The 11005-nt window shown below is 42.7% G+C and overlaps 1 protein-coding gene across 1 annotated transcript; it reads left to right on the forward strand.

Moving 5' to 3' along the window:
• Positions 1-296: 296 nt before the first annotated feature.
• LOC131537682 (complement C1q-like protein 4) lies at positions 297-10216 on the forward strand (the record flags this gene model as incomplete). The annotated part of the gene is made up of 4 exons (XM_058771275.1): positions 297-345; positions 9333-9386; positions 9482-9613; positions 9782-10216. Coding segments are annotated over 4 exons (522 nt in total), but the record flags the coding sequence as incomplete, so codon positions are not given.
• Between the last annotated feature and the right edge of the window lie 789 nt (positions 10217-11005).

The following is an 11005-nucleotide window of genomic DNA, read 5'->3' on the forward strand; positions in this document are numbered from 1 at the left end:
TGTTATCAAAAATATATCACTTCTCCTTTGAGCGTTCGCGCTCAGACGCATAACGTATGTGAACGGAGAAGCAGAGGGATGTGAGAGTAGGCCTTCTGATGTCAGTGTATACTAATTTTGCCTCACTACTCTGTTAAGGAATAAATTCAGTGAATCCATCATCCCACTATTGGTGTAGTCGTGTTTCTGTGGTGTCCGGAGGTTACCATTTGAAGTCTGCTACATCTAACTGGTGCCGTGACCCGGATCCATTGGTCAGCCGCAGCCGATCGCCGGGGTCAAGCAGTGTGCTGTGACATCTTGGTGCTGTACCGTCTGACGAGGATCTACGCAGCAGATATTCAAGTGATTTTACTCGGACATTTGCACAAACACGAACTCCTATTCTTCGGCAGTGAATTTCCACATAAACTATAGACTGTGACACATACTTCTTGCATACTTCTGAGGACTGTATCCCCCCTTCCCAATTCTACATTGTCATTTGGGATTTGTACATCTGTGTATTTTCCATATTTCCATATCTCTTAGTTTGGGTTGTTTTATTCAAAATTTAAGTTATTGTACCATACAAAATGTCTGGAAGGGGTCAAGATACATCAGATTTATTCACCCCACTAGCTGGGAGGGGTAGAGGTCTATACAGAGTGGGAGAGAGTACAGGAGCTATACCAAAGCTTTTGTTCCCAAGTACTTTGTCGGTACCAGAGGTGAGCCCCCATCCTGAGTTAGCACAGCCAGCTTGCTCGACTCCTTCCGACAATAACAATGTCACACAGCAGTTACGAGAGTTAATAGGGGAGCTGGGTAATCAGATTGGTGAGTCCATAGCCAGCCGCATATTAGCCAGTCAAATTGTTGCCAGCCCGTCACCCACAACTACATCGGGGTTAACCAAGTCAGAGCCCTCGCTTGATTCTTCTAAAGTCAGCTTCATAGTGAGGTCAGATATCAAAGAGCCACCCATGTTCAGAGGAGATGAAAGTGACAAATACAATGTCCAAGAGTGGATAGATATTATGGAACTGTACTTGCAGAAGAGTAGCTGCCCTGAAGCGGAGAAAGCAGACACTGTACTGAGTCATCTTCTGGGAAGGGCTAAGAACATAATTAAAGTGGGACTAAAAAGCACTGCTTCCACTAGCTCAGCTAGTGTTGAGAGAATTTATGACATGTTAAGACACTACTTTAGCGATCACCCTGTGTCACGTTTGCCATTGGCAGATTTCTACATAGCGCAGCCTAAAGCTAAGGAAAGCCCTGTAGATTACTGGGTGAGATTGAACTCCGCAGCAGAGCGAGCCAATAGTCATTTACAACGCAGTGGGAGTAACATGGAAAACATGAGTGCAGAAGTGGCCATGATGTTCATACGAAATTGTCCTGACCCTGAACTGTCCAGTGTGTTTAAGTGCAGGCCCATGAGCAGATGGTCCATCGAAGAGATTCAGGAGGCTATTGATGAACATCAGAGAGAAAGTCAATGTCATGAAATCACAGTACAGTTAAGCCCCACGCCTTCCAAGTATCGACAGCTAAGGCAGTCCCCAGCTCTGAGGAAGTTGTGGGAGGTGAAATCACTGCCATTAACAGTGCAGCATGCATCTCTAGTAGCCATCCTGAGGCAGCTAAAACAGTCCCATCTAATTCTGATGCATTGGAGCGTGTCCTTAGCATGTTGGAGAGAGTGTTGGAGCGAACCAGTCAGCCAGCACACAGCTCTTCAGGGTCCTTTCAGACACACAGGGCTCGCTTCTCATCTTGCCGTGTTTGTGGCGATTCAGCACATTTCACCCGTTCACACTGCATGCGAGAAAAACGGTGTCTCATCTGCATGAGGGTTGGACACCAGCGTAAAGACTGTCCTAGTGCTGTGGAACCAGCCTTTCAACCAACTGGTGCGTCACACTCTCAGGGAAACGAGCATGCTCGCATTGGAGAGGGGACGATGTGAGCGGGAAGTGTGAGACCCTCAGCGACAAAGATGATCTTCTGATGTATGAGGAAAGCTGCAAAGCAATCCCTGACAAAAGTGTCCTATATCAAAATGTGATGAAGTTGGAAAGAGCTGACAGCCTATTTTACACTGATGTTTCCATTGCAGGTGCTAAAGTTATATTACGTGCACTCCTCGACAGTGGGTCCATGGCCTGTACCATGAACGAGGAGGCTGAGCATGAAGTTGAAGAGCACAGGAGTTGTGCTTGCACCCAGTGAAACATGTCCTGATATCATCCTCATTGGTTGCGGCGGTGTCAGCATTCAGCCTGAAAGTATTTACCAGCTTGAGATGGAAGTTTACGGACATGCGGTCAGTGTTCCCACTTTAGTTGTTCCTGGTCAGCGAGATGAAATGATCCTGGGGACTAATGTCATCAAATACATTATCAGCCAGATGAAGAATGTACAGGGTACTGGCGTGTCCTGAGTCGACCTGAAAGTTCGGAAAATGATGAAATTGTACAGTTTTTGGACATGTTGTCTGGCCTCCACAGATGGAAAGGCACTGAAATGCCCAGTAAGGTAGGGACAGCCAAACTTACCCAAGCCGTAGTGTTGTGTCCCCAGCAAGAACACCTCGTTTGGGCCAAGTTACCTGCTACTGTACCTGTTTCCGAGGGAAGCGCTATCCTGGTTGAGCCTTCAAAGTCACACTCATGCAAGAACATTGTCATTGGCCGGGTTGTGGCATCCATGAGCAGTGACGGATGGGTGCCAGTCAAAGTTCTAAATGCTAGCAATAACCCTGTAACATTGCGAAGGAACACAAAGTTGGCCGATGTATTCCCTTGTATAGCTCTAGAGGATTTGGACATATGCCCCCAACATCCAGCCAGTCATGAGCTAAAAACCTTTAACCAAACGATCCTTGATATGGATGTTAATAGTGTGCCTGCTGACTTAAGATTTCTTGATCGACTGAATACACTTGGCCTTAGCGACCTCGACATTGAAGCTTGCGAAGTGTCCCAACATTGGAAGGAACAGCTTGTGCAGCTGATATGCAAGTATGAAGATGTGTTCTCAAAGAACAAACTGGATTGTGGCAGGGCGAAAGATTTCAGCCATCGAATACATCTTGTCGATGATCGGCCCTTTAGGCTTCCTTATCGACGTGTGCCACCAGCCCATTACCACAAGCTCAGACAGGTCCTTTCAGAGATGGAGGAGCGTGAGATCATCCGCAAGTCCTCCAGTGAATGGGCCTCTCCTCTAGTGCTTGTCTGGAAGAAAAGCGGAGATCTGCGCATCTGTGTTGACTACAGGTGGCTGAACGCCCGCACTACTAAAGATGCCCATCCCTTGCCACACCAGGCAGATTGTCTAGCTGCACTCGGAGGCAATGCCATATTCAGTGCGATGGATCTCACTTCGGGATTCTATAATATAGAGATGGCTGAAGAAGACAAAAAATTGACTGCATTTACAACACCCATGGGGCTTTATGAATTCAACAGGCTTCCTCAGGGGTTGTGCAACAGTCCCGCAAGTTTTATGCGGCTCATGATGCACATTTTCGGAGACCAGAACTTCCTGACCATACTCTGCTATCTAGATGACCTTCTAGTGGTTGCACCGAATGAGTGTGTGGCATTGAAGAGGCTTGAGTTGGTGTTCAGCCGTCTGAGAGCTCATGGCTTAAAACTTGCTCCAAAAAAATGCCACTTGTTACGTCGGAGTGTACGGTTTCTAGGCCACGTGATCGATGAAAAAGGGGTAGCGGCCGATCCTGATAAAGTCCAGGCCATTACAGCTATGACTGAAAGAGATCTTATGATGAGCGATGGGGTTACACCATCTCAAAAAGATCAAATCATTTCTTGGGATGGTTATGTTTTATCAACGCTTCATACAGAACTGTTCTAGCATAGCCAAGCCTTTGTTCGCATTGACTGCTGCACCAAAGGGGCAAAAGAACCATGGAACAAAGTTGTCTGCTTTTAGGAAGCTAAGCCCAAGCGACTGGAAGAAAGAACAGCGTGACTCCTTCAATCAGCTGAAGTCTGCCCTTTTGGAGTCCGTGGTGCTTGCACACCCGGATTTCAATCGCCCGTTCATTCTATCAACAGATGCTTCACTGGATGGATTGGGCGCTGTACTTTCTCAGGTCCCAGAAGGCGAGACTGGAGCCCGTCCAGTCGCTTTCACCAGCAAGGCCCTCACACGCGCCCAAAGCAACTACCCTGCTCACCGTTTGGAGTTTCTGGCCCTAAAATGGTCCGTCTGTGAAAAATTCAGCCATTGGCTGAAAGGTCATTCCTTCACCGTTTGGACGGACAACAACCCGTTAACCTACATCTTAACGAAGCCAAGGCTTGATGCGTGTGAGCAGAGGTGGGTTGCAAAGCTAGCACCTTACAACTTTAGCATCCAGTACATCCCAGGGAGCAAGAACGTGGTAGCAGACGCGATGAGTCGACAACCTTTTGTCCAAGGTCGTGTGAGTCAGAGGCTGGTGACAGAACCCTACGAGACCTTGTTGGAGGAAGCTAATCATTTCAAGGAAGATGTAGTTCAACATGCTTTCCGCATCAGTTCCCAGTGCCAGTCTGTTGAACCTCCGTTCTTGGGTCAAAGGCGAGAGACTCTTTCCTCGGATGAAGTGTTGGCTTTACTGGAGAACCAGATGGAGTGGAGCGCGGGACCGAAGGATAAATTGCATCACTGGCTGACTCAGGACGTACACAACTTGGTCCCAGCTGGTCAGAGCGCACTACCAGTATTTACACTGAGAGAACTTCAGGATAAACAGTTAGAAGATCCTGTCCTGGCCCGAGTTCTTTCTTATGTCGCCCGTGGCAGACGGCCATCAAGACGCCGAGAGGACAAAAGAGACGCCAAGGATTCTGAAGACTCTTAAACAGTGGGAAAAATTAAAGATGTTAGATGGGATCTTGTATCGTGTATGCAAAGATCAGCTTACGGAAAAACGCTGGCAATATGTTGTCCCTGCCTCATTGACTGAGCAAGTCTTGCAGGGGGTGCATGACAAGGCTGGTCATCAAGGCCAGGCCAGAACACTTTACTTAGCCAGAGAACGATTCTTCTGGGTGGGCATGGAGCGAGACGCTAGAGAGTACGTTAAGTGCTGTAAGCGCTGTGTGGTAAGCAAGGCGCCTGAGCCAGAGGCGAGGGCACCACTCGAGTGTAAAGACAACTAGGCCGTTGGAGCTGGTGTGTATCGACTTCTGGTGCGCAGAGGATCGTAAGGGCGGAAGTGTGGATGTGCTAGTGGTTACCGACCACTTTACGAAGATGGCACATGCCTTTGCATGTAGCAACCAGTCAGCTAAACAAGTAGCTCGCAAACTATGGGACAGATATTTTTGCATCTATGGGTTCCCAGAGAGGATCCATGCTGATCAGGGTGCAAACTTTGAGAGTGAACTGATCCAGGAGCTGATGCAGCTTGCAGGTGTCAGGAAGTCAAGGACGACGGCTTATCACCCTATGGGGAATGGTCTCACAGAGCGGTTTAACCGCACGCTAGGCAGCATGATACGAGCATTACCCCCTAGGGATAAGCAACAATGGCCCCAGATGTTACAGACGCTGACGTTTGCCTACAACTGCACCGCTCATGAATCTACAGGTTACGCACCATTTTACCTGATGTATGGAAGGATTCCTCGTCTGCCAGTAGATGTTATGTTCCGCAGTGTTGGGAGGGACGATGACATCGCAGACTATGGCAGCTACGTTTCAAAGATGAAGGATGATCTCAAGGAGGCTCTTAACCTAGCCCAAGCGAATGCAAGCTCAAGTCAGCAACGACAGACTGAACTCTATAACATGAGGACAAAAGGCTGTGACATTGAGGAAGGAGATTGGGTGTTACTAGCCAATAAGGGTGAAAGAGGACGCAGGAAGTTGGCTGATAAGTGGGAATCTGTACCTTATGTGGTGGTCTCAAAAGACCCCAGATGCCATACTTTCCGAGTCAAAAACACCAGCACTGGCCAAGAAAAGGTGGTACACCGTAATCTTATGCTGCAGGCCAACTTTTTACCCCTTGAGGTAGAAGAGATTGAGTCTTGTCATGACGGCTCACTATTCAGTCAGGACCAGTCGGATGAGACTTTGACGCAGAAATCAACACCACAGTATAATCCTCCTGAAACAGAGCGCATTGCTGATTGGGTGGCCTCCTTACCTGCCACAGATGATTCAGTTGAAGGAAGATCAGACACAGGAGATCTGGAGAATGCATTGGATCCTGGGGAGCCCGAGAGATTAACGAACGACCAAGAGACTGAAAATGATTGTCCTCCGTTCAATTCTCGGATCATTCCGCCAAATTCAACAGACACTCAAGATGATGTATGTACTGATGGTACCATGCATGGTGCCAGAGAGCGGCATAGGGCCATCAGTACACTATCCATTTCCAGTGCACCCCCTAATGTGTCTGAAGTAGTGACTCTGGTTCGAACACGGGTTGGTAGGCTAGTTAGACCTGTGAATAGACTGATTCAGAATATGACTCAGAAAACACATTCACAAATTCACAACGCAGTCAGTGATGCCACTAAGTCCTTTTTGTTATAGGAAGCCTTGAGGTAAATCGGAGCTACATAAAAATTTAGGTAAAAGGAAAACCAGTCAATTGAGTCAAATTGAGCGGTGTACAAGGCACCTCTTTAGCAAAAGAACATTTGAGAGCCTGATCAACTTTCTTTTCTTCTTTTTCCCGTGATGTTCGGGTAACAAGTATGTTGCATGACGGAATGGTGACTTGCCTTATTTGCTCCCTTATTTAGTTGACAAACATGTAGTAGCACAAGTTTTGTGAAGTTAAGGGGGGAGTATGTAGCCGATGGATTGAGACATATAAAAAAAAAAAAAACTAATTAACTCAGATATGCAAGGAGAAATGTTCTATAAATGAGTTAACTTCAGCAAAACTTGCATTTAATGTTCTATTTTTCAATGGTTCCAATTGGGAGTTCCTATCAATTGTTGTAGGTGGGGCCTTAATTAGTGGGACACCGAAGGAAAATATATCACTTCTCCTTTAAGCGTTCGCGCTCAGACGCATAACGTATGTGAACGGAGAAGCAGAGGTAGTTTTACTCTCTCATATTTATCTTGCATTTACTGTCTCTTTGTAATCGTAGTCACTGCATTTATGATGTTAAAGCATTGTTAAGAGGTTCTGTCATAATGTGTATCAGTGTGATTAACTTATTTTCATTGAAAGTAGCGCTTTTAACCGTGTTAAATTTTAGCGCTTCATTCGCACATGTATTTCTCCATGCAGGGATGTGAGAGTAGGCCTTCTGATGTCAGTGTATACTAATTTTGCCTCACTACTCTGTTAAGGTATGATATTTCAATTTGTTGACATTAATTTAACTGGTTATTGTGTAATTCGTGATTGATAGGCATGTACACTTCGGTGTATGCTGGGTTTTTTTATATACTAATTGTCTTGTGGTATATATTCATGCAATGACACGGGTAGTTGGTGCAAAAATAATTTTATTGTACACATCAAGTCCATAACCAGAGTTTAATGCAATTTAGAGTTACAGTTCATTATATGTGTGTTCCAGTGAATTTACAGCATATTTGAATGTTAACTTTTATAAGTATGTCACGTATTAATCTAACTGCCACCTTTCATTTAGACTGTTATGTTATGTGAGGTAATTCAGTACCTACATTTGCATATGTTATCAAAAATATATCACTTCTCCTTTGAGCGTTCGCGCTCAGACGCATAACGTATGTGAACGGAGAAGCAGAGGGATGTGAGAGTAGGCCTTCTGATGTCAGTGTATACTAATTTTGCCTCACTACTCTGTTAAGGAATAAATTCAGTGAATCCATCATCCCACTATTGGTGTAGTCGTGTTTCTGTGGTGTCCGGAGGTTACCATTTGAAGTCTGCTACACATTTATTAACACACTGAGCAACTATTATCATGTGTCTAAATCATAAGATTTATAAATGTACATTTAAATAGTTTATTAATCATTTACTTACACTTTCTAAATGATCTTATGAACCACTGACAACTCCTAAATAACTGGTTTGTAAATAACGTAATAATTTAGAAATTATAAATTGATCATTAATAAAGTATGAAAATACAATTATTAAACATTATAGATATGCTCAAGAACAAAACATTTATAGCTTTATTTATAAACTGCTTACTAATGCCGTAATCCATATGAAACCAACACGATGTTCAGTCTTTCCCGTCTGACTCATTATCTCTAATGCGATCCCGCACCCGCGCGTCTCGCGCACTTCATATGTAAATATCCACGTGCAATGTCCAACACAAACAAAGAGCGGAGATCCTCATCGCGGCTACTGTTACAGGATTTCCCTCGAAAGAAGGGAAACAGTTAGTTGGGTTTTTCCCAAACGACAACATGATGAATGCTACGCATCTAAGAATGTTTAGACCATGTTTATTATTAATACTCTGTTCACAAATAGATTTTAATAGCGTGCTAAACAATAATAATTAGTTTCTCAGATACAAAATATCATTTTTTATAGTGCAAAGTACATCCTTTTATTGTACAAAGCATGCTTGAGTCTGTGGCTACAGAATCATATCATAGACTACTATAAAATCATAGTTGGGTTTTTCCCAAACTATAAATCCTGACTACAATGTTTGAAATCGTGTAAAACATTTTTAATATGAGGGGCAATTCACTGTATTTAAATTTCTTACGGCGCGATGATGTTTTCATGCTCTATATAAAACAATAAAAGTAATATTGTTGTACACTGTAACATGATGAATGCTACGAGTCTAAGTATGTTTAGTACATGTTTATTATTAATAGCCTGCTCTGTTCAGAAATAGATTTTAACAACGTGCTAAACAATAATAATTAGTTTCTCAGATATAAGATTTCTTTCTCTTTTTTTATGATAGTACAAAGCATGTGTGAGTCTATAGCTACAAAACCTATATACAGTGTGTATATATATATATATATATATGTATATTATAACAAATAAATAGGCCTATACGAGAAATATATTTTCACTTAAATGATCATTTAAGAAAATGAAAGAAAAACTGTGCAACATGTAGCACGAAAGGAAACAGACGGCAGAAAGTGGCCTATTTTTTTGGCAAATTTTACAAAAGCGCAAAGATTTGTTTTTATTGTGAATGTACACAAATGAAAGCAAACATTTTACAATTCCGATTATCTTCATGATTAAACACCAGTGCAATACACTGCATAGTGTAAATAATAGTGAAAAATTGAGTAGTCACTGTGTTAATCGTGTTATCTGTCTATTATAATAAGGATATTAAACATCATTTAACACAATCCTTATTCCTTCACAGAAATTTCTAATCTTACTGAGAGTCAAGTGGAGGAGCTGAGAAAGGAAAATAGAGGTAAAACTGTGTTTGAATTATATTAAGTTCAGTGTTTGCATCCTCAGTGTAATACAGTAATATATCACAGTATTGCTTATGTTTTTCAATCACAGACAGAGAGATAGCATTTTCAGCTTCACTGATGGAGTCTGGCAGTGGACATATCGGTCCTTTCAGCACTGACATCACACTAACCTACAGGAACGTCTTCACAAACATAGGGAACGCCTACAACCCAATTACAGGTAATTATCAATGACAAAACTCAGTTATAGTAACGAGAATCCTTCTGCTCCGTTCAAACCTATCTGCAGTTGTGTAATGTGAAAAAGAGAATCAAATGATCTGTTGTTTCTAAACTATTACGCTGTGCACAGCTGATTCTCTTCTTTATCTCTTGTTATTTGCTTCAGGTATTTTCACAGCTCCACTGAAAGGAGCGTACAAGTTCAACTTCTCTGTCTATGGTGGTGGTCATCCCTCAACTGCATCAGCTGTCTCCATTGTGAAGAACGGAGAGAAGGTGGTTATGGCACATGGTCATCAGGATCAGTACACTGTAAACTCCTCAAATGGAGTTGTGTTGATTCTGGAGGTTGGAGATGTCGTCTATGTGAGACTTTGGTCTGGAGAAAGGATATATGATAACCAGAATAACCACATCACTTTCAGTGGTTACCTACTGTTTCCCTTAAAATAACAGGAGCTTAGCAGAGTGTGATTCCAGTAAAACTGAACCTTTAGCGTATGATTTAACATCATGAAGAATCATTAACATATGAACCTGTATTAATGATAGATTACTGTATGTAAGTCAGTATAATATGCTATACTCATATGTCTAGAGCAGTCTATACATGTACACACTGCATAAAGAGTTTCAGCACTGAGACAGACAGGACCCATGGATATCATGTGACTCAAAGTGATTTTTTTTGAAGTAGCAAATCTAGAATGATAAATAATAGCTTTTCAAGTGTAGCTTATTACTAATATTTGTTCTGTATGTCTTCTTCCTACATTAATAAGAGAATAAAGAGACATTATTGTTCCACTTTCATTTTATCGTGTTCTCAAATATTTCCAGTAGTACAGTAATATGTTAGATCAACAATTACTGCTTTGAAGTCATGATAGCATATAACAAGTAATTCATGACATGCAGTCTTCATGTAATTTACAATCTTTGTCTCTAAAATCAAAATTGTTTTGTATTAAAAATAAACAAGTTTATGTTTATGTTTCTATGTTTCAAAAGCTCATTGTACATTGATCTCAAGTCTCAAACCAGGCTTCAGACAAGGACTCAAATGGCTCGTTTCCATCTAGCGGTACGCTTCAGTACAGTATGGTACGCAATTATTTAAGTTTCCATTGTCAGAGGTTGTGAATGGCACTAAAATAGTGAACCATACCATACCACTCTTTTGGGGGGTTCCTAGTGCATCTTCACTACTGTGAGTCTGGTACCTAAAGGGTGGAGCTAGACTCACTGAGGATCAGGGTGTAGCGTCTCGAATCATACTGTACTGTACCGTACTGCTCGGTGGAAGTGAGACAAACAAGCTTGATTCCTTAAAGGATTTGTGGGACAAAGGGGAAGGTCTTCCAATGTAAAAGTATATAGTCCAGTACAG

The sequence above is a fragment of the Onychostoma macrolepis genome, chromosome 03 (assembly GCF_012432095.1).
Source record: "Onychostoma macrolepis isolate SWU-2019 chromosome 03, ASM1243209v1, whole genome shotgun sequence".
Classification (NCBI taxonomy): Eukaryota; Metazoa; Chordata; class Actinopteri; order Cypriniformes; family Cyprinidae; genus Onychostoma; species Onychostoma macrolepis.